This window comes from Oncorhynchus keta, chromosome 22, assembly GCF_023373465.1.
Source record: "Oncorhynchus keta strain PuntledgeMale-10-30-2019 chromosome 22, Oket_V2, whole genome shotgun sequence".
In the NCBI taxonomy this organism is placed as follows: domain Eukaryota; kingdom Metazoa; phylum Chordata; class Actinopteri; order Salmoniformes; family Salmonidae; genus Oncorhynchus; species Oncorhynchus keta.
The window spans coordinates 48,685,276-48,712,849 of record NC_068442.1 but is presented as its reverse complement, the minus strand read 5'-3'; the positions used below and the strand labels follow the sequence as shown (position 1 = coordinate 48,712,849).

General features: G+C 45.7%; 1 protein-coding gene across 2 annotated transcripts in view; it reads left to right on the top strand.

The window, feature by feature from the left end:
• The window catches only part of LOC118400697 (WD repeat-containing protein 47-like), a 39,255-nt gene that overhangs the window by 4,878 nt on the left and 6,803 nt on the right, over positions 1-27,574 (top strand). Inside the window, exons 2-14 of one of the 2 annotated variants that reach the window (XM_052475431.1) lie at positions 1,118-1,200; positions 1,386-1,552; positions 4,595-4,678; positions 5,098-5,182; positions 5,609-5,917; positions 6,465-6,910; positions 15,156-15,255; positions 16,090-16,262; positions 20,553-20,783; positions 21,034-21,097; positions 22,921-23,078; positions 24,529-24,698; positions 25,548-25,718. In XM_052475431.1, the coding sequence (XP_052331391.1) occupies positions 1,395-1,552; positions 4,595-4,678; positions 5,098-5,182; positions 5,609-5,917; positions 6,465-6,910; positions 15,156-15,255; positions 16,090-16,262; positions 20,553-20,783; positions 21,034-21,097; positions 22,921-23,078; positions 24,529-24,698; positions 25,548-25,718 (2,149 nt within the window). In that variant the 5' untranslated portion in view covers positions 1,118-1,200; positions 1,386-1,394. The remainder of the gene's footprint in view (positions 1-1,117; positions 1,201-1,385; positions 1,553-4,594; positions 4,679-5,097; positions 5,183-5,608; positions 5,918-6,464; positions 6,911-15,155; positions 15,256-16,089; positions 16,263-20,552; positions 20,784-21,033; positions 21,098-22,920; positions 23,079-24,528; positions 24,699-25,547; positions 25,719-27,574) is intronic. The other variant, XM_052475430.1, reaches the window with a different exon arrangement.

The window sequence follows — 27,574 nt, the reverse complement described above, 5'->3', positions numbered from 1 at the left end:
GATTGTCTCTCTCATTACCTGTTCTGACAGATTGTCTCTCTCATTACCTGTTCTGACAGATTGTCTCTCTCATTACCTGTTCTGAAACAGTCTCTCTCATTACCTGTCTCTCTCATTACCTGTTCTGACACAGTCTCTCTCATTACCTGTTCTGACACAGTCTCTCTCATTACCTGTTCTGACAGATTGTCTCTCTCATTACCTGTTCTGACAGATTGTCTCTCTCATTACCTGTTCTGACAGATTGTCTCTCTCATTACCTGTTCTGACAGATTGTCTCTCTCATTACCTGTTCTGACAGATTGTCTCTCTCATTACCTGTTCTGACAGATTGTCTCTCTCATTACCTGTTCTGACAGATTGTCTCTCTCATTACCTGTTCTGACAGATTGTCTCTCTCATTACCTGTTCTGACAGATTGTCTCTCTCATTACCTGTTCTGACAGATTGTCTCTCTCATTACCTGTCCTGACAGATTGTCTCTCTCATTACCTGTTCTGACAGATTGTCTCTCTCATTACCTGTTCTGACAGATTGTCTCTCTCATTACCTGTTCTGACAGATAGTCTCTCTCATTACCTGTTCTGACAGATTGTCTATCTCTCATTACCTGTTCTGACAGATTGTCTCTCTCATTACCTGTCCTGACAGATTGTCTCTCTCATTACCTGTCCTGACAGATTGTCTATCTCTCATTACCTGTCCTGACAGATTGTCTCTCTCATTACCTGTTCTGACAGATTGTCTCTCTCATTACCTGTCCTGACAGATTGTCTCTCTCATTACCTGTTCTGACAGATTGTCTCTCTCATTACCTGTTCTGACAGATTGTCTCTCTCATTACCTGTCCTGACAGATTGTCTCTCTCATTACCTGTCCTGACAGATTGTCTCTCTCATTACCTGTCCTGACAGATTGTCTCTCTCATTACCTGTCCTGACAGATTGTCTCTCTCATTACCTGTCCTGACAGATTGTCTCTCTCATTACCTGTCCTGACAGATTGTCTCTCTCATTGCCTGTCCTGACAGATTGTCTCTCTCATTACCTGTTCTGACAGATAGTCTCTCTCATTACCTGTCCTGACAGATTGTCTCTCTCATTACCTGTTCTAACAGATTGGGGTGGCAGCGTAGCCTAGTGGTTAGAGCGTTGGACTAGTAACCGGAAGGTTGCGAGTTCAAACCCCCGAGCTGACAAGGTACAAATCTGTCGTTCTGCCCCTGAACAGGCAGTTAACCCACTGTTCCCAGGCCGTCATTGAAAATAAGAATATGTTCTTAACTGACTTGCCTGGTTAAATAAAGATAAAATTAAAAAATTAAAAAATTGTCTCTCTCATTACCTGTTCTGACAGATTGTCTCTCTCATTACCTGTTCTGACAGACTGTCGTCATGACAGCGGAGGAGACCATTAACATCAAAGAGGTGGAGGTGATCAAGCTGATGCTGGACTTCCTCAACTCCAGGAAGCTTCACATCAGCATGCTGTCTCTGGAGAAGGAGAGCGGCGTCATTAATGGCCTTTACTCTGACGACATGCTCTTCCTCAGGTACTAGCATGGCTTTTAGTCTGCTACAAACATGGCGTCAGTCTGCAGTCGGTATGGGAATAACACCCAGCTAGGCATGCCTCCATCAGGAAGAAGACTCTTCAGAAAGATCACCCCGTTAGGACTCTTTTTAAAGCAGCGCTCTTCAATCCCTGTGTGCAGGGTTTTCCCTCCAGCCCAGTTCTGATACACAGCGGTCTAATGCACTGCATCTTAGTGCTAGAGGCATCACTACAGACCGTGGTTCGATCCGGGGCTGTATCACAACCGGCCGTGATTGGGAGTCCCATAGGGCGGCGCACAATTGGCCCAGCGCCATCCGGGTTAGGGGAGGGTCTGGCCGGTGGTAGGCCATCATTGTAAATAAGAATTTGTTCTTATCTGAAACTGCCTAGTTAAATCAAATTTCTAATAATAATAATCACGCTCCACGACTTTGTAAACAAGTCCATGTCCCAGACCATCTGTTTTGTAGATGCAGCTTTCCAAAAATGAATAGAAAAGTTAAGCACCATATTATCTCCAGATTTGCAGTGCTTATCTTATCTCTTATCTTCTTATCTGTTATCTTATCTTATCTTTTCTATAAATTTGAGACGGGAGGCATAGAGCTGAATCTACACGAACTGCTGGCATGGGATGTGGACTCATCTTGATATGAGACAACATTTTAAATACTGAAAACATAATTTTTAAAGTGAAATGTCCCTTTTAAGTACACCGATAGTGTTGGCGTATGTGAGGTCCTGCGTTTCATTCCCGTTTTTTTTTTACACAAATCTTATTTCATGCTGCACTGCACCTTGTACAGTACTCCGTGACCTTCACCAGAGAGACTTAATCTAAAGATCCCCCTCGGGACATTATTCAATTTAGCGTCAGTAAGTGGCTGATTACATAGACGTTTCACTATAATACGATTTTCAAAGTCGTTGTTTACCCTTCTTTGTTTTCCATCAGGCTTATCCAATTAGGATGCTCTATTGCAGTAGTACACACATACTAACCAATTAGGATGCTCTGTTGCAGTAGTACACACATACTAACCAATTAGGATGCTCTATTGCAGTAGTACACACATACTAACCAATTAGGATGCTCTGTTGCAGTAGTACACACATACTAACCAATTAGGATGCTCTGTTGCAGTAGTACACACATACTAACCAATCAGGATGCTCTGTTGCAGTAGTACACACAAATACTATCCAATTAGGATGCTCTGTTGCAGTAGTACACACAAATACTAACCAATCAGGATGCTCTGTTGCAGTAGTACACACAAATACTATCCAATTAGGATGCTCTATTGCAGTAGTACACACATACTAACCAATTAGGATGCTCTGTTGTAGTAGTACACACATACTAACCAATCAGGATGCTCTGTTGCAGTAGTACACACAAATACTATCCAATTAGGATGCTCTGTTGCACTAGTACACACAAATACTATCCAATTAGGATGCTCTATTGCAGTAGTACACACATACTAACCAATTAGGATGCTCTGTTGCAGTAGTACACACATACTAACCAATCAGGATGCTCTGTTGCAGTAGTACACACAAATACTATCCAATTAGGATGCTCTGTTGCAGTAGTACACACAAATACTATCCAATTAGGATGCTCTGTTGCAGTAGTACACACAAATACTATCCAATTAGGATGCTCTGTTGCAGTAGTACACACAAATACTATCCAATTAGGATGCTCTGTTGCAGTAGTACACACAAATACTATCCAATTAGGATGCTCTGTTGCAGTAGTATGCTCTGTTGCACACAAATACTATCCAATTAGGATGCTCTGTTGCAGTAGTACACAAATACTATCCAAAGGATGCTCTGTTGCTACAAATACTATCCAATTAGGATGCTCTGTTGCAGTAGTACTCACAAATACTATCCAATTAGGATGCTCTGTTGCAGTAGTACTCACAAATACTATCCAATTAGGATGCTCTGTTGCAGTAGTACACACAAATACTAACCAATTAGGATGCTCTGTTGCAGTAGTACACACAAATACTAACCAAGTAGTACACACAAATACTATCCAATTAGGATGCTCTGTTGCAGTAGTACACACAAATACTATCCAATTAGGATGCTCTGTTGCAGTAGTACTCACAAATACTATCCAATTAGGATGCTCTGTTGCAGTAGTACTCACAAATACTATCCAATTAGGATGCTCTGTTGCAGTAGTACTCACAAATACCAACCAATTAGGATGCTCTTTTGCAGTAGTACACACAAGTACTAACAAATTAGGATGCTCTGTTGCAGTAGTACACACAAATACTATCCAATTAGGATGCTCTGTTGCAGTAGTACACACAAATACTATCCAATTAGGATGCTCTGTTGCAGTAGTACACACAAATACTATCCAATTAGGATGCTCTGTTGCAGTAGTACACACAAATACTATCCAATTAGGATGCTCTGTTGCAGTAGTACTCACAAATACTATCCAATTAGGATGCTCTGTTGCAGTAGTACACACAAATACCAACCAATTAGGATGCTCTTTTGCAGTAGTACACACAAGTACTAACAAATTAGGATGCTCTGTTGTAGTAGTACACACAAATACTATCCAATTAGGATGCTCTGTTGTAGTAGTACACACAAATACTAACAAATTAGGATGCTCTGTTGCAATACTACACACAAATACTAACCAATTAGGATGCTCTGTTGCAATACTACACAACAAAATACTAACAAATTACGATGCTCTGTTGCAATACTACACAAAAATACTAACAGAATTCAAGGGGAACTGTACAGTTTTTCATAAAACCTCTGTAACGAACAACTCAGATTATATTACTAGTCACCACTCTGCTACCAGAAGGTACAAGGTGAATGGATGAAGGTCAAACAGGGTCTTGTTCACTACATGGAAGAAAATGACCCGAAACGGAGTGAAATGATCTGAACTAAAAAAAATCTTAATCTTGTTTTTGTTTAATGGACACGACCCAGGTTAACTCTATGCCCTGATAGCTATTCCCATGTTGTGTCACAGGCAGCTGATTCTAGATGGCCAATGGGAAGAGGTCCTACAATTCATTCAGCCTTTAGAAGGCATGGAAAAGTTTGACAAAAAGAGGTGAGAGAACCTTTTTTTATGCTTATTTGACCCAATGTCTTCCACCCAAATGTGAATCTTAACTTTTGCCAGACACACAGGTCACAGGTCAACTCTTGTCGTGGAAATTTCCTCTTCTTACCAAATCATGAGAGCAAACCACACACAAGTCAGAGTTAGTTATCACAGCATAGGCATAATTTATCGTTCAGCTTTGTCAGACACACAGGTCACAGGTCAACTCTTCAGAGATTTGATTAGCCAATCAAGAGTGAGGTGTCGAGACCGAGAGGTGAAATTAGATGTTATCTTTGTACAGTCAACCCATTTTGTTTAATTACATCTGAAGAAATACAAATGTTCAATTTTGGCACTTTTTTAAATATATTTTTTTACTGAATGTTCTAAATGTGCCTTGTGATCTTGCCTGGCTTGTCTAGGTTCCGCTACATCGTCCTGAAACAGACATTTCTGGAGGCCCTGTGTGTAAATAACGCCATGTCAGCTGCTGACGACCCTCAGAGCGTGAGTGGGACAAGCCAGTCTATACCGCAAGCGTTGCGTGTACGACCGTATTCAAATAGACATGCTGAGATACTGGCAGCAAAAGCCAACCGTCAGTTGAGCAAGATCCATTTCAAGTGTTTCTACAAGTCTCTGAAGTGATCAACTGATAAGATGGCTTATGATTTCGGTCTCTGTTTTTATGCTTCGGGTGTAGCAAGCTAAAAACATCACCAAGGAAGGAAACCCGGACTTTTCCAGTGTAATTCGGAAGTAAATTTCATGTTCAATGAAAAAATAATAAGCACTTCCTAATTGATGAATTACATTTCAGTGATCTTAAATTGTCTTGGAATTAGTGGGTTATACTATATCTATTTAGTACGACTTTACTCAGTGAACGTCATTGAATTAATCTCCATCCCCTTTCCTTATGCTGCCCGACAGCTGGAGCTGTCCATGCAAGAGGCGGTCAGATGTCTCCACAGCCTGGAGGGGTTCTGTCCCTCTAAAGAGGACTACAGTAAACTATGCCTGCTCCTCACGCTGCCCTGCCTCACCCAACATGCTGAGTTCAAGGACTGGAACCCCAGCACGGCCCGGGTGCACTGCTTCGAGGAGGCCTGCGCCATGGTGGCCGAGTTCATCCCTGCCGACAGGAAGCTGAGCGAGGCTGGGTTCAGGGCCAGCGGCAACCGCCTCTTCCAGCTGCTCATCAAAGGAGTTTTGTACGAGTGCTGTGTGGAGTTCTGTCAGGTCAGTGTTGGTCAATCAAATGTATTTATAAAGCCCTTCTTGTTTTACATCAGCAGTTGTCGCAGTGCTTTACGTTAACCAGGACCCCAACGACCTAAAGAGAAGCAGAAGCACAGTGGCCAGTCAAAACTCCCTCGAAGGTAGTCACCTAGAGAGGAATCCAGGCTCAGTAAATATGGATGGCCAATGTGTTGGCTGGAGGTGAATGAGGCCAGTTTTCTAACCTTGTTTCAGAATGTCAAGTGCTTTGAGAAAAGGGTTGAAAATGTCCCTTTTGAAACACAACATTGTTCTCCAAAATGTCCCAAGGATGAGGCCTCCACCACGTATAATTGATATATATTATGCTGATATATATAACCGGAAAATATTATGTTAACCCACTGTTCCTATCATTGAAAATAAGAAAACACTTGCCAGGATTAGGTGACAGGTTAATATAGAAATATGACTAGCAGGAGTTGTCTCCTGGGTAATACCAGTTCAGATGGAGGGAAAGGAGACAAAAAGAGCCATTATTAAACGTATCTGTACTGTTCTCTTCCAGAGCAAAGCCACGGGGGAAGAGATCACGGAGGACGAGGTGCTCTTGGGCGTGGACATGCTGTGTGGCAATGGCTGCGACGAACTCGACCTCTCCCTGCTTTCGTGGCTCCAGAACCTGTCGCCAGGCGCCTTCTCCTGCGCCTTTCAGCAGAAGACCCTGGCCATCCACGTGGATCGCCTGGTCAAGCCCACCAAGGCCGGCCACGCCGACCTGCTCACCCCCCTCATCAGCCGGCTTTCCCCCTGTCCCTCCTCACCCCTGCAGAGGCCCCAGTCGGCAGACACCTACATGTCTCGGTCCCTGAACCCGGTGCTGGACGGGCTGTCCCATGGCCTGGCGGCCCAGGCCCAGAACAAGAGGGGCACGGAGGGCAGCGTGAGACCGGCGCTCAGCCAAAGCATGGTGGAGAATAACGTGCACCAGCTGGACGACAACTCACCAGAAAGGTACAGCACTGGCCCTTCAGGGTTCATTTAAGGTTTATTGAAATGGGTAGGTACTGGGCCCTTCAGGGTTCATTTAAGGGTTATTGAAATGGGTAGGTACTGGGCCCTTCAGGGTTCATTTAAGGGTTATTGAAATGGGTAGGTACTGGGCCCTTCAGGGTTCATTTAAGGGTTATTGAAATGGGTAGGTACTGGGCCCTTCAGGGTTCATTTAAGGGTTATTGAAATGGGTAGGTACTGGGCCCTTCAGGGTTAATTTAAGGGTTATTGAAATGGGTAGGTACTGGGCCCTTCAGGGTTCATTTAGGGGTTATTGAAATGGGTAGGTACTGGGCCCTTCAGGGTTAATTTAAGGGTTATTGAAATGGGTAGGTACTGGGCCCTTCAGGGTTCATTTAAGGGTTATTGAAATGGGTAGGTACTGGGCCCTTCAGGGTTCATTTAAGGTTTATTGAAATGGGTAGGTACTGGGCCCTTCAGGGTTCATTTAAGGGTTATTGAAATGGGTAGGTACTGAAATGGGTAGGTACATGCACGGCCCTTCAGGGTTCATTTAAGGGTTATTGAAATGGGTAGGTACTGGGCCCTTCAGGGTTAATTTAAGGTTTATTGAAATGGGTAGGTACTGGGCTCTTCAGGGTTAATTTAAGGTTTATTGAAATGGGTAGGTACTGGGCTCTTCAGGGTTAATTTAAGGTTTATTGAAATGGGTAGGTACTGGGCTCTTCAGGGTTAATTTAAGGTTTATTGAAATGGGTAGGTACTGGGCCCTTCAGGGTTAATTTAAGGGTTATTGAAATGGGTAGGTACTAGGCCCTTCAGGGTTAATTTAAGGGTTATTGAAATGGGTAGGTACTGGGCCCTTCAGGGTTCATTTAAGGGTTATTGAAATGGGTAGGTACTGGGCCCTTCAGGGTTCATTTAGGGGTTATTGAAATGGGTAGGTACTAGGCCCTTCAGGGTTAATTTAAGGGTTATTGAAATGGGTAGGTTCTGGGCCCTTCAGGGTTAATTTAAGGGTTATTGAAATGGGTAGGTACGGCATGACAATAGGCTTACTGTAAACAACATACTGTTAGGAGAATTATCTTCTCAAGGTTCATAACCCAATTCAATTATACTACTCAGTCTGCGACCGAGAATGTGTAAGATACTGTTTGAATGAAACAGACAGAGGCCCAGCTAACATAGTCAAAACGGTTTATTCACGAGAGATGAGACACTAGAGTCTGCTGTACACAACCATTCATTTTATACTTGCTTCTCACATTCACACTAACATACACACATTCACACTAACATACGCACACACATTTACACTAACATACGCACACACATTCACACTAACATACGCACACACATTCACACTAACATACGCACACACATTCACACTAACATACGCACACACATTCACACTAACATACGCACACACATTCACACTAACATACACTAACATACACACACATTCACACTAACATACGCACACACATTCACACTAACATACGCACACACATTCACACTAACATACGCACACACATTCACACTAACATTCACATCACACTAACACGCGCACACACATACACACACACATTCACACTAACATACGCACACACATTCACACTAACATACGCACACACATTCACACTAACATACGCGCACACAGTCACACTAACATACGCGCACACAGTCACACTAACATACGCGCACACAGTCACACTAACATACGCGCACACAGTCACACTAACATACGCGCACACAGTCACACTAACATACGCGCACACAGTCACACTAACATGCGCGCACACAGTCACACTAACATGCGCGCACACAGTCACACTAACATGCGCGCACACAGTCACACTAACATACGCGCACACAGTCACAATAACATACGCGCACACAGTCACACTAACATACGCGCACACAGTCACACTAACATACGCGCACACAGTCACACTAACATACGCGCACACAGTCACACTAACATACGCGCACACAGTCACACTAACATACGCGCACACAGTCACACTAACATACGCACACACAGTCACACTAACATACGCACACACAGTCACACTAACATACGCACACACAGTCACACTAACATACGCACACACAGTCACACTAACATACGCACACACAGTCACACTAACATACGCACACACAGTCACACTAACATAAGCACATTCACACTAACATACACACACACACACACACACACACACATTCACACTAACATACACACACATTCACACTAACATACGCACATTCACACTAACATATGCACACGCACACTCACAACACAGTCACACACACACACACATTCACACACACACACACACACACACACATTCACACTAACATACACACATTCACACTAAGATACGCACACGCGCACACAGTCACACTAACATACGTCACACACACACACACACACATTCACACTAACATACACACATTCACACACACACACACACATTCACACTAACATACATTCACACTAACACATTCACACTAACATACACACACATTCACACTAACATACACACATTCACACTAACATACACACACATTCACACTAACATACACACACATTCACACTAACATACACACACATTCACACTAACATACACACACATTCACACTAACATACACACACATTCACACTAACATACACACACATTCACACTAACATACACACACATTCACACTAACATACACACACATTCACACTAACATACACACACATTCACACTAACATACACACACATTCACACTAACATACACACACATTCACACTAACATACACACACATTCACACTAACATACGCACACAATGTCATGCTACCCAGCCGACAGAGATTGGGGGAATCCGTGAGACTTACTTCCCATCCTCCCTCAAGATAGGGCGATGGAGACCCTGGGAAGTCCTCTCAGTGGCCCCAGCCAAGGTCGGCACCGAATCTTGCTCAGACAGTCTGTTTTTAAGATGCAATTATAGACATATTGTACAGACTATGGTTATACATAATTCTAATCTATTTCATATTATTATATGGCTTCAGGGTGGAATATTCTAGTCATTCATATAAATTCCATCAACAGATACACTCCTTACCAGGATTCACGATGAACCCCAATTCCATTCAGGTCCAACCCCCCCCCCCCTGAACCTTTCCTCCCCCTGAACCTTTCCTCAGCCCTGAACCTTTCCTCAGCCCTGAACCTTTCCTCAGCCCTGAACCTTTCCTCAGCCCTGAACCTTTCCTCACCCCTGAACCTTTCCTCACCCCTGAACCTTTCCTCAGCCCTGAACCTTTCCTCAGCCCTGAACCTTTCCTCAGCCCTGAACCTTTCCTCAGCCCTGAACCTTTCCTCAGCCCTGAACCTTTCCTCAGTTTATTCCCCACGTGGAACACAACCGTTGTAGATCCACATGGAACACATGTTTATTCTGTTGTAGATCCCATGGAACACATGTTTATTCCGTTGTAGATCCCTGAACACATGTTTACGTGGAACACATGTTTATTCAGTTCTAGATCCACGTGGAGACATTAAGCATCGCTGTGTGTGTGCTGTTTAATCTTTTTAAAGTATATATATTTGTTACATTTTATTTAACGAGGCAAGAGAGTTGAGAACAAAATTCTTAAATACAGTGACGGCCAAACCCTCCCTTAACCCGGGACGCTGGGTCAAACCCTCCCTTAACCTGGACGACGCTGGGCCAAACCCTCCCTAACCCGGACGACGCTAACCTGGACGACGCTGGGCCAAACCCTCCCTTAACCCGGACGACGCTGGGCCAAACCCTCCCTTAACCCAAACCCCTCCCTTAACCCAGACGACGCTGGGCCAAACCCTCCCTTAACCCGGACGACGCTGGGCCAAACCCTCCCTTAACCCGGACGACGCTGGGCCAAACCCTCCCTTAACCCGGACGACGCTGGGCCAAACCCTCCCTTAACCCGGACGACGCTGGGCCAATTGTGCGCCGCCCTATGGGACTCCCGATCACGGCCCGATAGTGATACAGCCCTGGATCGAACCAGGGTCTGTAGTGACGCTTCTATCACTGCGATGCAGTACTTTATATCTAGCGCTGTTCGGGAGCAGGTGGTGATTAACTGCCCAAAAGGGAATACAGACCTTTAGCCATTGAACCAAATAGTGGATCTCTGGGGCGGCAGGGTAGCCTAGTGGTTAGAGCGTTGGACTAGTAAGGTTGCAAGTTCAAACCCCCGAGCTGACAAGGTACAAATCTGTCGTTCTGCCCCTGAACAGGCAGTTAACCCACTGTTCCTAGGCCGTCATTGAAAATAAGAATTTGTTCTTTAACTGACTTGCCTAGTTAAATAAAGGTAAAAAAAATATGGCACTGTATTATATTTAGCCTTAACACGATTACTAATAATACTGTTAACAATGCTTTATCATACATTATAGCTTTGCTGCACTGTCCTGAGAGATCCACCACTCTGCTCTTACAAAGAGCCCGTCGGGGCTGCTGGGTATAGGGATGGAAACATACTAGTGGCCACATTCAGTAACCTGACACCTATTGGAAAATGTGACTATTTCTGTTTGTCATTTATATCTGGTAAGATAGCTAGTTTTTAAATATCGATTCCATTATGATTAAAGACTGACCACATAGTAGTGAATTTTGTTTTTGCAGTTGTAGGAATTAATAGAGGCTGTATCAGCATTAAGGACTTTCTATATTGTTGTGATGTAAGCTGAGCCATGTGTTTACAAGCTTGATCAGTCCTCTAGGGAGTTCGTTTGGCACCGTGTGACGTGCGTCTGGCATCGTGTCGCGTGCGTCTGGCATCGTGTCGCGTGCGTCTGGCATCGTGTCGCGTGCGTCTGGCATCGTGTCGCGTGCGTCTGGCTTCGTGTCGCGTGCTGGCAGGTCGTGTCGCGTGCGTCTGGGTCGCGTGCGTCTGGTGTCGCGTGCGTCTGGTCTGGCATCGCCTGGTCGCGTGCGTCTGGCATCGTGTCGCGTGCGTCTGGCATCGTGTCGCGCGGCGTCTGGCATCGCGGTCGCGTCTGGTCTGGCATCGCTGGTCGCGTGCGTCTGGCTTCGTGTCGCTGCATCTGGCTTCGTGTCGCGTGCGTCTGGCTTCGTGTCGCGTGCGTCTGGCTTCGTGTCGCGTGCGTCTGGCATCGTGTCGCGTGCGTCTGGCATCGTGTCGCGTGCGTCTGGCATCGTGTCGCGTGCGTCTGGCATCGTGTCGCGTGCGTCTGGCATCGTGTCGCGAGTATGAGTATGTAGACAAAGTAAACAAAGTGGCATAGTTAAAGTGGCTAGTGATACATGTATTACATAAGGATGCAGTCGATGATATAGAGTACAGTATATACGTATGCATATGAGATGAATAATGTAGGGTAAGTAACATTATATAAGGTAGCATTGTTTAAAGTGGCTAGTGATATATTTACATCATTTCCCATCAATTCCCATTATTAAAGTGGCTGGAGTTGGGTCAGTGTCAATGACAGTGTGTTGGCAGCAGCCACTCAATGTTAGTGGTGGCTGTTTAACAGTCTGATGGCCTTGAGATAGAAGCTGTTTTTCAGTCTCTCGGTCCCAGCTTTGATGCACCTGTACTGACCTCGCCTTCTGGATGATAGCGGGGTGAATAGGCAGTGGCTCGGGTGGTTGATGTCCTTGATGATCTTTATGGCCTTCCTGTAACATCGGGTGGTGTAGGTGTCCTGGAGGGCAGGTAGTTTGCCCCCGGTGATGCGTTGTGCAGACCTCACTACCCTCTGGAGAGCCTTACGGTTGAGGGCGGAGCAGTTGCCGTACCAGGCGGTGATACAGCCCGCCAGGATGCTCTCGATTGTGCATCTGTAGAAGTTTGTGAGTGCTTTTGGTGACAAGCCAAATTTCTTCAGCCTCCTGAGGTTGAAGAGGCGCTGCTGCGCCTTCTTCACGACGCTGTCAGTGTGAGTGGACCAATTCAGTTTGTCTGTGATGTGTATGCAGAGGAACTTAAAACTTGCTACCCTCTCCACTACTGTTCCATCGATGTGGATAGGGGGGTATTCCCTCTGCTGTTTCCTGAAGTCCACAATCATCTCCTTAGTTTTGTTGACATTGAGTGTGAGGTTATTTTCCTGACACCACACTCCGAGGGCCCTCACCTCCTCTCTGTAGGCCGTCTCGTCGTTGTTGGTAATCAAGCCTACCACTGTTGTGTCGTCCGCAAACTTGATGATTGAGTTGGAGGCGTGCGTGGGTGAACAGGGAGTACGGGAGAGGGCTCAGAACGCACCCTTGTGGGGCCCCCGTGTTGAGGATCAGCGGGGAGGAGATGTTGTTGCCTACCCTCACCACCTGGGGGCGGCCCGTCAGGAAGTCCAGTACCCAGTTGCACAGGGCGGGGTCGAGACCCAGGGTCTCGAGCTTGATGACGAGCTTGGAGGGTACTATGGTGTTGAATGCCGAGCTGTAGTCGATGAACAGCATTCTCACATAGGTATTCCTCTTGTCCAGGTGGGTTAGGGCAGTGTGCAGTGTGGTTGAGATTGCGTCGTCTGTGGACCTATTTGGGCGGTAAGCAAATTGGAGTGGGTCTAGGGTGTCAGGTAGTGTGGAGGTGATATGGTCCTTGACTAGTCTCTCAAAGCACTTCATGATGACGGAAGTGAGTGCTACGGGGCGGTAGTCGTTTAGCTCAGTTACCTTAGCTTTCTTGGGAACAGGAACAATGGTGGCCCTCTTGAAGCATGTGGGAACAGCAGACTGGTATAGGTATTGATTGAATATGTCCGTAAACACACCGGCCAGCTGGTCTGCGCATGCTCTGAGGGCGCGGCTGGGGATGCCGTCTGGGCCTGCAGCCTTGCGAGGGTTAACACGTTTAAATGTCTTACTCACTTCGGCTGCAGTGAAGGAGAGACCGCATGTTTTCGTTGCAGGCCGTGTCAGTGGCACTGTATTGTCCTCAAAGCGGGCAAAAAAGTTATTTAGTCTGAATGGGAGCGAGACATCCTAGTCCGTGACTGGGCTGGGTTTCTTCTTGTAGTCCGTGATTGACTGTAGACCCTGCCACATGCCTCTTGTGTCTGAGCCGTTGAATTGAGATTCTACTTTGTCTCTGTACTGACGCTTAGCTTGAATAATAGCCTTGCGGAGGGAATAGCTGCATTGTTTATATTCGGTCATGTTACCAGACACCTTGCCCTGATTAAAAGCAGTGGTTCGCGCTTTCAGTTTCACGCGAATGCTGCCATCAATCCACGGTTTCTGGTTAGGGAATGTTTTTATCGTTGCTATGGGAACGACATCTTCAACGCACGTTCTAATGAACTCACACACCGAATCAGCGTATTCGTCAATATTTTTATCTGACGCAATACGAAACATGTCCCAGTCCACGTGATGGAAGCAGTCTTGGAGTGTGGAGTCAGCTTGGTCGGACCAGCATTGGACAGACCTCAGCGTGGGAGCCTCTTGTTTCTGTCAGGCAGGGATCAACAAAATGGAGTCGTGGTCAGCTTTTCCGAAAGGGGGGCGGGGCAGGGCCTTATATGCGTCGCGGAAGTTAGAGTAACAATGATCCACCTCCACCGTTCATCCACCTCTGGCCCGCTCGCCTCCCTACCACTGAGGAAGTACAGTTCCCGCTCAGCCCAGTCTAAACTGTTCGCTGCTCTGGCCCTCCAATGGTGGAACAAACTCCCTCACGACGCCAGGACAGCGTAGTCAATCACCACCTTCCGGAGACACCTGAAACCCCACCTCTTTAAGGAATACCTAGGATAGGATAAGTAATCCCTCTCACCCCCCTTTTAAGATTTAGATGCACTATTGTAAAGTGACTATTCTACTGGATGTCATAAGGTGAATGCACCAATTTGTAAGTCACTCTGGATAAGAGCGTCTGCTAAATGACTTAAATGTAAATGTTTTGCCACCCCTGGTTGCGCAATCGACTTAGGTAGAACCCTAATGTCGATCTGAAAGGAATGAATAGATGGGTGTTTTCCTATATGCTCTGTTGTATATGCGGCCTGTACCGGTCGACTATTCTGTAGCCAAACGATGATGATGATGATGGTGGTCTACATGCAATATGGTACTAGGCCTCCCTAGGGTGTAGGGGCTGGTTTGGGATTGGTTGAAAGTGTGCTTGTTTTGCAGTTTATGCCATTTTTGGAGAGGACACTGTAAACCTGTTCCTGCCAAGCCTATAGTCATGTGGATATTTTGTCCCTGTGTCAACAGGATTGTCCCACCGGTTCTGGTTCTGGCCTCCAGTGGACCAAATGTCATGCGCACCCCTCTGGCCCCCGGGGCGGACGGTGGGCCGTCAAACGAAAAAGAGGTAATTCTACCCCCTTGTATCACGCAAGGCATTTCCTGTGATGAGGTTTAGCGAGGCCAGCGCATAGAGGCCAGCGCATAGAGGCCAGCGCATAGAGGCCAGCGCATAGAGGCCAGCGCATAGAGGCCAGCGCATAGAGGCCAGCGCATAGAGGCCAGCGCATAGAGGCCAGCGCATAGAGGCCAGCGCATCACTAACATTTCTGTCATTTCCTGCAAACAAGATTGCACCCCCATCTGGCCATTCAGGGGAAAAAGCATGAGGCCATACATTATAAAAGGGAATACATATTGATCTCTGTCTGTCTGTCTGTCTGTGATGGTAACCCCCATCTCCTCACCCACTGACTTTAGTTACCCATAAATCCAACGACCTAGTCCACGGGGGAGTCAACCCCACAGACACCCTGTCACCTGACGGGGGAGTCTATGAGCTACTGCCGGCCGCCTCATCTGCTGCGGGAACCATAATTTGACGACACAGGGTCACGGACAGCGGTGTACAATCTGCTTTGATGGCTGGTCTTGACACAGCCAGCCTGCTAGCACACTCATTGCTCATTTTAATATATCTCTGAAGCCCAGCAGCTTTAGATTGGATTTTTCTGTGCGTTTTTCATAGAGTCACGTTAGAGAGATGAAGAGTTGGCCCGTTGTGTGTTTGATGGGGATTTTTTCTTTGAATGTGGATTAGCTTTGAGGCCTTGTAGAGAGGGCTGTACTGTAGTTTGTCACGTGTTTTGGAGGTAACCTCATGACCTGACATAATGGTGTGTTTCGTTCTTGGTGTACTATATTCGTCTATCGTTCTAAATGCGTGTGTCTTCCTCGACAGCACGACGGTGAGCAGATCCAGGAGTACTACAGGCAGAAGAAGCGTGTTCAGCAGCACTTGGAGCAGAAGCAGCAGCAGAGACAGCTGTACCAGCAGATGCTGCTGGAGGGAGGGGTTCACACACAGGAGGGGCCAGATGCCCAGCATAACCTCACTGAGAAGTTCCTCAACAGGTTAGAGACAACAAACACACACACACACACACCTGGAGGGGCCACATGCCCAGCACAACCTCACTGAGAAGTTCCTCAACAGGTTAGAGACAACACACACACACACCTGGAGGGAGCATAACCTCACTGAGAAGTTCCTCAACAGGTTAGAGACAACACACACACACACACACCTGGAGGGGCCAGATGCCCAGCACAACCTCACTGAGAAGTTCCTCAACAGGTTAGAGACAACACACACACACACACACACACACACCTGGAGGGAGCATAACCTCACTGAGAAGTTCCTCAACAGGTTAGAGACAACACACACACACACACACACACCTGGAGGGGCCAGATGCCCAGCACAACCTCACTGAGAAGTTCCTCAACAGGTTAGAGACAACACACACACACACACACACACACACACACACACACACACACACACACCTGGAGGGAGCATAACCTCACTGAGAAGTTCCTCAACAGGTTAGAGACACACACACACACCTGGAGGGAGCATAACCTCACTGAGAAGTTCCTCAACAGGTTAGAGAGACACACACACACCAGGAGGGAGCATAACCTCACTGAGAAGTTCCTCAACAGGTTAGAGACACACACACACACCTGGATGGAGCACAACCTCACTGAGAAGTTTCTACATCTTATGGTCCACTTATTAGTGGTTAAGAGCGCTGGGCCAGTAACTGAAAGAGAGCTGGGCCAGTAACTGAAAGAGAGCTGGGCCAGTAACTGAAAGAGAGCTGGGCCAGTAACTGAAAGAGCGCTGGGCCAGTAACTGAAAGAGCGCTGGGCCAGTAACTGAAAGAGCGCTGGGCCAGTAACTGAAAGGTCACTGGTTCGAATCCCTGAGCTGACTAGGTGAAAAATCTGATGTGCCCTTGAGCAAGGCACTTCACCCTAATTGCTCCTGTAAGTCTCTCTGGATGAGATCGTCTGCTAAATGACTAAAATAATATTTAATAATGAGTCAAATATAAATACATTTAAGATATTTCAGAACAAGCAATATCCGAAATAGACATACAGTACCAGTCAAACGATTGGACACACCTACTCATTCAAGGGTTTTTCTTTATTTTTACTATTTTTCTCCATTGTAGAATAATAGTGAAGACATCAAAACTATGCAGTAACACATATGTAATCATGTAGTAACCAAAAATTGTTTTCTAAAAATCAATTAGCCTTTTTAAAATGATAAACTTGGATTAGCTAACACAACGTGCCATTAGAACACAGGAGTGATGGTTCCTGATAATGGGCCTCTCTACACCTATGTAGATATTCCATTAAAAATCAGCCGTTTCCAGCTACAACAGTCATTTACAACATTAACCATGTCTACACTGTGTTTCTGATCAATTTGAAGTTATTTTAATGGAAAACGACAAAAAAAAGCATTTCTTTCTAAAACAAGGACACTTCTAAGTGACCACAAACTTTTGAATGGGAGTGTAAATGTCTAAAATCCTGTTTTTGTTTTGTCATTGTGTGTAGATTGATTGGGGGGGGGCAATTTAATACATTTTAGAATTAGGCTGTAACGTAACAAAATGTGGAAAAAGACCAGGTGTCTGAATACTTCCCGAATGAACTAATAAGTTAGATGAAAACGTTTACATGCAAGAAGAACGATTTCCACAGCGAACATGTTATTTCTTTTGAAAGCATATTTTGATTATTTGAGTTCGAAAATGATGTGGTCTGTAACTTTTAAAAATATATATATATATTTTTGTTGTCATTCAGTCTAAAATTAAAACTATCATGTTGATCTCATTGACTGTCCTGATCTTTGATCCATTTATGAATTTGAATTCCCCAGCAACATGTTGTGGCTTTAAAAATGATTAAATAAATATATAAATAAATTGTATTACATATTGTGACATCAATTAAACAATGTTAGCATGAACACAATTGCATAGTTACCACACTGCTTAGTAGCTATTAAGTAGTAGATTCCCAAACGGCCAACAGTAAAACAATAGTCATTAGGCTGGAATTGTGTAGTAATACGAATAAGAAGTGTTTGTTAATCAGTAGGTACCAAAACTCTGCTCATCTCTACTCAAATCACAACATCATCACTACTAACTGACCACTCATGTAGTAAATAAAACAAAACATGTGTTATTGAATAAACATGAGGTTGTGTTGAATAGTAAAATTTAAAAAATGAGCTTGTGGCTATATACTGCCATCTGGTGGTGACTAGAAACAATTGCATAACAGGAACGATTATAAACCTGACAGACAGAGATCTTTAAAAATATATAATATATTTCATCTTTATTTAACCAGGTATCTTGAGAAAAATTATACCTGGCCAAGATATGGTGGCGAATGGAATAAACAAACATACAATCAATAATATAGCAAAATTAAACACTGGAATAGGATAAGGATATGCAGAAGATGAATAGGATGTGCAGAATATGAAAAAAGATACTGGGGTGCAAAGGAGCAAGATAGATAAATACATTTATACAGTATGGGGATGAGGTAGATTGGATGGGTTATATTACAGATGGGCTATGTACAGGTGCAGTGATCTGTGAGCTGCTTTGACAGCTGGTGCTTAAAGCTAGTGAGGGAGGTAAGAGTCTCCAGCTTCAGTGATTTTTGCAGTTCGTTCCAGTCATTGGCATCAGAGAACTGGAACGAGAGGCGGCCAAAGGAAGAATTGGCTTTGGGGGTGACCAGTGAGATATACCTGCTGGAGCGCGTGCTACGGGTGGGTGCTGCTATGGTGAACAGTGAGCTGAGATAATGCGGGGCTTTACCTAGCAGAGACTTGTAGGTAACCTGTAGCCTGTGGGTTTGGCGACGAGTATGAAGCAAGGGCCAACCAACGAGATCATACAGGTCGCAGTGGTGGGTAGTATATGGGGCTTTGGTGACAAAACGGATGGCACTGTGATAGACTGCATCCAATTTGCTCAGTAGAGTGTTGGAGGCCATTTTGTAAAGGACATCGCTGAAGCCGAGGATTGGTAGGATGGTCAGTTTTACAAGGGTATGTTTGGCAGCATGAGTAAAGGATGCTTTGTTGTGAAATAGGAAGCCTATTCTAGATTTAATTTTTGATTGGAGATGTTTGATGTGAGTCTGGAAGGAGAGTTTACAGTCTAACCAGACACCTGGGTATTTGTAGTTGTCCACATATTCTAAGTCAGAACCGTCCAGAGTAGTGATGCTAGTTGGGCGGAAGGGTGCGGGCAGCAATCGGTTCAAGAGCATGCATTTACTTTTACTAGCATTTAAGAGCAGTTGGAGGCCACAGAAGGAGTGTTGTATGGCATTGAAGCTCGTCTGGAGGTTAGTTAACACAGTGTCCAAAGAAGGGCCAGAAGTATACAGAATGGTGTTGTCTGCATAGAGGTGGATCAGAGAATCACCCGCAGCAAGAGCGTCATCATTGATATATACAGAGAAGTAGCCTACCTATACATCTGCAGAGAACAATGGGAGAAACTACCAATATACAGGTGTGACAAGCTTGTAGCGTCATACCCAAGAAGACTCAAGGCTGTAATCGCTGCCAAAGGGCTTCAACAAAGTTCTGAATACTTATGTCAATATGATATTTCAGTTGTTTTTTTGTTGCAAAAATGACAACCTGTTTTTGCTTTGTCATTATGGGGTATTGTGTTTTAGATGAGGAAAAAATACAAATTAATCCATTTTAGAATAAGGCTGTAAACATAACAAAATGTATACACACATTATCTTTATATATATATATATATATATATATATATATAATTACACACACACACAAGTTCAAATCCCCGAGCTGACAAGGTACAAATCTGTCGTTCTGCCCCTGAACAGGCAGTTAACCCACTGTTCCCAGGCCGTCATTGAAAATAAGAATTTGTTCTTAACTGACTTGCCTAGTTAAATAAAGGTTTAAAAAATATATATATATATATTACGTATTTTATCCCTCCTTTAGTTTTCCATTTATCCATTATCGTCCTTTATCCCTCCAAGCATACATTATTTCTTTAATCCATACATCCGTTATGCTTCTCATCATTTTATTCGTAGATTAGGTTTTGACACGCTCAAAAAATACATTTGCCCAATTACCATTTGTTTTTGTTTTTTTTTTATTGGGGGGGAGGGGTTATGGATCTAAAATAGTAATTTATTAGTTAGTGTTGAATTATGTATAATTTCTCAGCTGCTTCATTGACTCCAGTGTGTGTGTGTGTGTGTGTGTGTGTGTGTGTGTGTGTGTGTGTGTGTGTGTGTGTGTGTGTTTAGGTCCATCCAGAAGCTGGAGGAGATGAACGTGGGAATGGACAATGTGGGAGAGGGGGGGGTCCAGTCTGTGAGCCAGCAGTGCAACGGGACCCCTGGACCCAACTCTAGTACCCACACCCAAGAGACAGGCCCTCTCAGGGACAAGCCGGGGGGGGTCAGCAGTACCCCTCTTATGGCAGGTTCTCAGGGCATGCCCTCCTTCAACGAGTCCCCCGTCCAGAACACTCAGAGGTGAGAGGTCACGAAGAGGGCCAGACTAGAATCTGTTTTTTTCCTAAAATGCTTCCTGTGGTTAAGGACCATACTAGGATCCACCGGGACCCTCAAGGTTTTCCTTGTGGTCACTAGGGGTGGAATGTTTGGGAACCACTGTTCTAAAAAAATATACAGACACTATTGTCCCCTTGTTTGGGAGGATTTGAAGTAAGTCCACTGGTACACAATAACATAAACTCTGTGTTTTGATTCCCTCGGTGATCAGGGCCACTCTGCCTACTCTTCAGGATGATTCGGGCAGCTCCCCGATGCGCAACACTTCTCAGAAGGTAGGCATCCAGTGGACTGAGAGACTAACCCTGAGTGGACCTCCCCTCTGAACCTGGTTCCTCTCTAGGTATCTTCATCGTAGGGAGTTTGTCCACTCACTCCTACTGAGTATAGTCCAGGTTACTGAGAATAACTTTGTGACAATTACTTATAAAAGTGCCTTCAGAAAATATTCACACTCTGACTTTTTTCTACCTTTTGTGTTACAGCAGTGAATTTCAAAGACACATTCAACCACAAATACCAGGGAGGTTTTCCAATGCCTTGCTAAGAAGGGTACCTATTGGTAGATAGTTTACCAAACATTGAATATCCCTTTGAGCACGGTGAAGTTATTAATTACACTTTGGATGGAGAGGAAGGAAAACGCTCAAGAATTTCACTATGAGGCCAATGGTGACTTTAAATCAGTTAAGAGTTTAATGGCTGTGATAGGAGAAAACTGAGGAAGGAAGTCTGTACAGAATACAATATCCCAAAATACGCATCCTGTTTGCAACCAGGCACTAAAGTAATACTGCAAAAAATGTGGGAAGCGATTTAACTTTTTTTGTGTTTGTTTGTGGCAAATCCAAAACAGCACATTACTGAGTACCATTCTCCCATATTTTCAAGCATAGTGGTGGCTGCATCATGTTATCGGTATGCTTGTAATTGTTAAGGACTGGGGAGTTTTTCAGGAGAAAAAATTAACTGAATGGAGTTAAGCATAGGCAAATTCCTAAAGGAAAACCTGGTTCAGACTGCTTTCCATCAGACACTGGGAGATCAATTCACCTTTCAGCAGGACAATAACCTAAAACACAAGGCCAAATATACACTGGTATTGCTTACTAAGAAGACAGTGAATGTTCCTGAGTGGCCGAGTTAGTTTTGACATAAATCTGCTTAAATCTATGGCAAGACCTGCAGATTGTTGTCTAGCAATGATCAACAACCAATTTGACAGAGGTTGAAGAATTTTAAAAATAATAATGGGCAAATGCTGTACAATCCAGGTGTGGAAATCTCTTTAATAATGGGAATTGATGGGAAATGATGTAAATATATCACTAGCCACTTTAAACAATGCTACCTTATATAATGTTATTTACCCTACATTATTAATCTCATATGTATACGTATATACTGTACTCTACATCATCGACTGCATCCTTATGTAATACATGTATCACTAGCCACTTTAACTATGCCACTTTGTTTACTTTGTCTACATACTCATCTCATATGTATATACTGTACTCTATATCATCTACTGCATCCTTATGTAATACATGTATCACTAGCCACTAACTATGCCACTTTGTTTACTTTGTCTACATACTCATCTCATATGTATATACTGTACTCGATACCATCTACTGTATGCTGCTCTGTACCATCACTCATTCATATATCCTTATGTACATATTCCTTATCCCCTTACACTGTGTATAAGACAGTAGTTTTGGAATTGTTAGTTAGATTACTTGTTGGTTATCACTGCATTGTCGGAACTAGAAGCACAAGCATTTCGCTACACTCGCATTAACATCTGCTAACCATGTGTATGTGACAAATAAAATTTGATTTGATTTCTTAGAGATTTACCCTGAAAGACTCACAGCTGTAATCTCTGTGGACGTTGCTCCTACAAAGTATTGAGTCAGGGGTGTGAATACTTATGTAAATGAGCATTTCTGAATGTTCAATAAATTTGCTAAAATTCCTAAAAACATGGGATTGTGTGTAGATGGGTGAGAAAATACATGTAATCCATTTTGAATTGTATAAAAAGGCTTTAAAAATCCATTTGATTAATAATGGATTAATGTGTGTTCAGATGGAGAAGTCCAAGGCCCAGTTTGTGGCAGTGAACAGTCTGGAGGACACGCAGGCGTTGCGCGCTGTGGCCTTTCATCCCACGGGGGCGCTGTACGCTGTGGGCTCCAACTCCAAAACCCTGCGCGTCTGTGCTTACCCAGACTCCCTCAACACAAGGTAACGAACTACCTGTACTCAGACCGGTCCCAAAACTAACAAAGTTCCTACCCCAAATGGCCACAAACCCCTGGTCCTAGAGAACTACAGGGTGTGGCCACAAACCCCTGGTCCTAGAGAACTACAGGGTGTGGCCACAAACCCCTGGTCCTAGAGAACTACAGGGTGTGGCCACAAACCCCTGGTCCTAGAGAACTACAGGGTGTGGCCACAAACCCCTGGTCCTAGAGAACTACAGGGTGTGGCCACAAACCCCTGGTCCTAGAGAACTACAGGGTGTGGCCACAAACCCCTGGTCCTGGAGAACTACAGGGTGTGGCCACAAACCCCTGGTCCTGGAGAACTACAGGGTGTGGCCACAAACCCCTGGTCCTGGAGAACTACAGGGTGTGGCCACAAACCCCTGGTCCTGGAGAACTACAGGGTGTGGCCACAAACCCCTGGTCCTAGAGAACTACAGGGTGTGGCCACAAACCCCTGGTCCTGAGAACTACAGAGAACTACAGGGTGTGGCCACAAACCCCTGGTCCTGGAGAACTACAGGGTGTGGCCACAAACCCCTGGTCCTGGAGAACTACAGGGTGTGGCCACAAACCCCTGGTCCTGGAGAACTACAGGGTGTGGCCACAAACCCCTGGTCCTAGAGAACTACAGGGTGTGGCCACAAACCCCTGGTCCTGGAGAACTACAGGGTGTGGCCACAAACCCCTGGTCCTGGAGAACTACAGGGTGTGGCCACAAACCCTGGTCCTCCAGGGTGTGGCCACAAACCCCTGGTCCTGGAGAACTACAGGGTGTGGCCACAAACCCCTGGTCCTAGAGAACTACAGGGTGTGGCCACAAACCCCTGGTCCTAGAGAACTACAGGGTGTGGCCACAAACCCCTGGTCCTAGAGAACTACAGGGTGTGGCCACAAACCCCTGGTCCTGGAGAACTACAGGGTGTGGCCACAAACCCCTGGTCCTGGAGAACTACAGGGTGTGGCCACAAACCCCTGGTCCTGGAGAACTACAGGGTGTGGCCACAAACCCCTGGTCCTGGAGAACTACAGGGTGTGGCCACAAACCCCTGGTCCTGGAGAACTACAGGGTGTGGCCACAAACCCCTGGTCCTGGAGAACTACAGGGTGTGGCCACAAACCCCTGGTCCTAGAGAACTACAGGGTGTGGCCACAAACCCCTGGTCCTAGAGAACTACAGGGTGTGGCCACAAACCCCTGGTCCTGGAGAACTACAGGGTGTGCAGGTGTTTGGTCCAGCCTAGTGTTGACATGCATGATTCACAGATTTGGTGCTGGGCTGGAACAAATGCCTGCTACTTACTGTTTCTCTCAAAGACCAACGGTGTTTGGAAAGAACCAGGTTTTATGCAAAACAGATGAAGCCTTTCTGAAGCCCATTGGCTGTTTAATTGTTGTATGTTTTCTCCTGTTGATTTGTCTCCCTCTAGTGGGTCAGGCCCAGTCAAGCAGCCGGTGGTGCGCTTCAGAAGGAACAAGCATCACAAGGGTTCCATCTACTGTGTGGCCTGGAGTCACTGTGGACAACTGCTGGCCACAGGCTCCAATGATAAATATGTCAAGGTGCTGCCCTTCAACGCAGAAACCTGCAATGCCACAGGTATGTGTGTGTTATTTTTCATGTGTCTGCATTTGTCATCGTTTTATTTATTTTATTAACCTCTATTTAACCAGGCAAGTCAGTTGTGAACAAATTCTTATTTTCAATGACGGCCTAGGAACAGTGGGTTTAACTGCCTTGTTCAGGGGAACAGTGGGTTTAACTGCCTTGTTCAGGGGAACAGTGGGTTAACTGCCTCGTTCAGGGGAACAGTGGGTTAACTGCCTTGTTCAGGGGAACAGTGGGTTAACTGCCTTGTTCAGGGGAACAGTGGGTTAACTGCCTTGTTCAGGGGAACAGTGGGTTAACTGCCTTGTTCAGGGGAACAGTGGGTTAACTGCCTTGTTCAGGGGAACAGTGGGTTAACTGCCTTGTTCAGGGGAACAGTGGGTTAACTGCCTTGTTCAGGGAACAGTGGGTTAACTGCCTTGTTCAGGGGAACAGTGGGTTAACTGCCTCGTTCAGGGGAACAGTGGGTTAACTGCCTCGTTCAGGGGAACAGTGTGTTAACTGCCTCGTTCAGGGGAACAGTGGGTTAACTGCCTCGTTCAGGGGAACAGTGGGTTAACTGCCTCGTTCAGGGGAACAGTGGGTTAACTGCCTCGTTCAGGGGAACAGTGGGTTAACTGCCTCGTTCAGGGGAACAGTGGGTTAACTGCCTTGTTCAGGGGAACAGTGGGTTAACTGCCTTGTTCAGGGGAACAGTGGGTCGTTCAGGGGGCAGAACAACAGATTTTTCCCTTGTCAGCTCAGGGATTCCATCTTGCAAACTTTTGTTTAACAAGTCCAACGCTCTAACAACTAGGCTACACTGCCTGCCGTTTTGACTGAGGGTGTGTGTGTGTGCAGGGCCAGACCTGGAGTTCAGTATGCATGACGGCACCATCAGAGACCTGGCGTTCATGGAGGGTCCTGAGAGTGGAGGATCCATCCTGATCAGCGCCGGAGCCGGAGACTGTAACATCTACACCACTGACTGTCAGAGAGGACAGGGGCTGCACGCTCTCAGTGGGCATACAGGTGTGTGTACACACACACACACACACACACAGTCCACTTGAACAAGCATTTAACTATTAACACTTAACCAGAGAGATTATAATGTAGTAATAATAATGTCAGACTGATCAAATTCCAAATGCTTCATTTAGACAGTATCCAATTTGTATTTATTTTACTTACCGTAATTTCCGGACTATAAGCCGCTATTTTATTCCCACACTTTGAACCTCGCGGTTTATACAATGACGCGGCTAATTTATGGATTTTTCCCGCTTTCACAAGATTCATGCCGCCAAAAAACTGAGCACCGTCACATAATGTGACGTAAATCGAGCGCGCTCAAACTTCCCATCATTCTGATTACGGTAGTAATTTTGTCACCCTCATCATGGCAAAGACACGGAGAAATGCATATGATGCAGCTTTCAAGTTGAAGGCGATCGATCTGGCTGTTGGAAAAGGAAATAGAGCTGCTGCACGGGAGCTTGGCCTTAATGAGTCGATGATAAGACGTTGGAAACAGCAGCGTGAGGAACTGACTCAGTGCAGAAAGACAACAAAAGCTTTCAGAGGGAAGAAAAGCAGATGGCCCAAAGTATTTGCAGCCACTCGACATCAGTGTAAATCGTGCATTTAAGGTGGCGCTCCTTGTTCAGTGGGAGGCTTGGATGACAAGTGGGGAGAAATCCTTCACTAAAACGGGCCGCAGGCGAAGAGCATCTTATGGTCAAGTCTGCCAGTGGGTCCTGACAGCGTGGAGCATTGTCAAAAAATCCACTATCATCAGCGTGTTTCGAGCGGCTGGACTGCTGCGTGTTGAAGGGGCGGCTGGACTGCTGCGTGTTGAAGGGGCGGCTGGACTGCTGCGTGTTGAAGGGGCGGCTGGACTGCTGCGTGTTGAAGGGGCGGCTGGACTGCTGCGTGTTGAAGGGGCGGCTGGACTGCTGCGTGTTGAAGGGGCGGCTGGACTGCTGCGTGTTGAAGGGGCGGCTGGACTGCTGCGTGTTGAAGGGGCGGCTGGACTGCTGCGTGTTGAAGGGGCGGCTGGACTGCTGCGTGTTGAAGGGGCGGCTGGACTGCTGCGTGTTGAAGGGGCGGCTGGACTGCTGCGTGTTGAAGGGGCGGCTGGACTGCTGCGTGTTGAAGGGGCGGCTGGACTGCTGCGTGTTGAAGTGGCGGCTGGACTGGACTGCTGCGTGTTGAAGGGGCGGCTGGACTGCTGCGTGTTGAAGGGGCGGCTGGACTGCTGCGTGTTGAAGGGGCGGCTGGACTGCTGCGTGTTGAAGGGGCGGCTGGACTGCTGCGTGTTGAAGGGGCGGCTGGACTGCTGCGTGTTGAAGGGGCGGCTGGACTGCTGCGTGTTGAAGGGGCGGCTGGACTGCTGCGTGTTGAAGGGGAGGCTGGACTGCTGCGTGTTGAAGGGGCAGCATGAGCTCAGTGGGGTATTTGCCTCTGGATGAAAGTGACGAGAGCGACAATGAAAACGATCCAACATCGGATGAAGCAATTCTGAGGCTATTCAACTCTGACACCGAAGGAGATGACTTCAGTGGTTTCAGTGCACAGGAGGAGGAAGATGGTGACCAATGACTTTCTTGGTAGGCTACTGTTTGAATTTTTGTTACTAGCCGTGTTTCGTTAAAGAATATTTATTTTTGTTACAAGCCGTGTTTAGTTTAAAGGCCAGTGTGAAGTTAATTTGTTTCAATGTACCGGTAGGCACCTGCGGCTTATTTATGTACAAAATACATATTTTTTTAATAATTCAGTGGGTGCGGTTTATATTCAGGTGCGCTTAATAGTCCAGCAATTACGGTAACCTTTAGTTAACCAGGAAGGGCTCATTGAGATTAAAATCTATTTTTCAAGAGCGC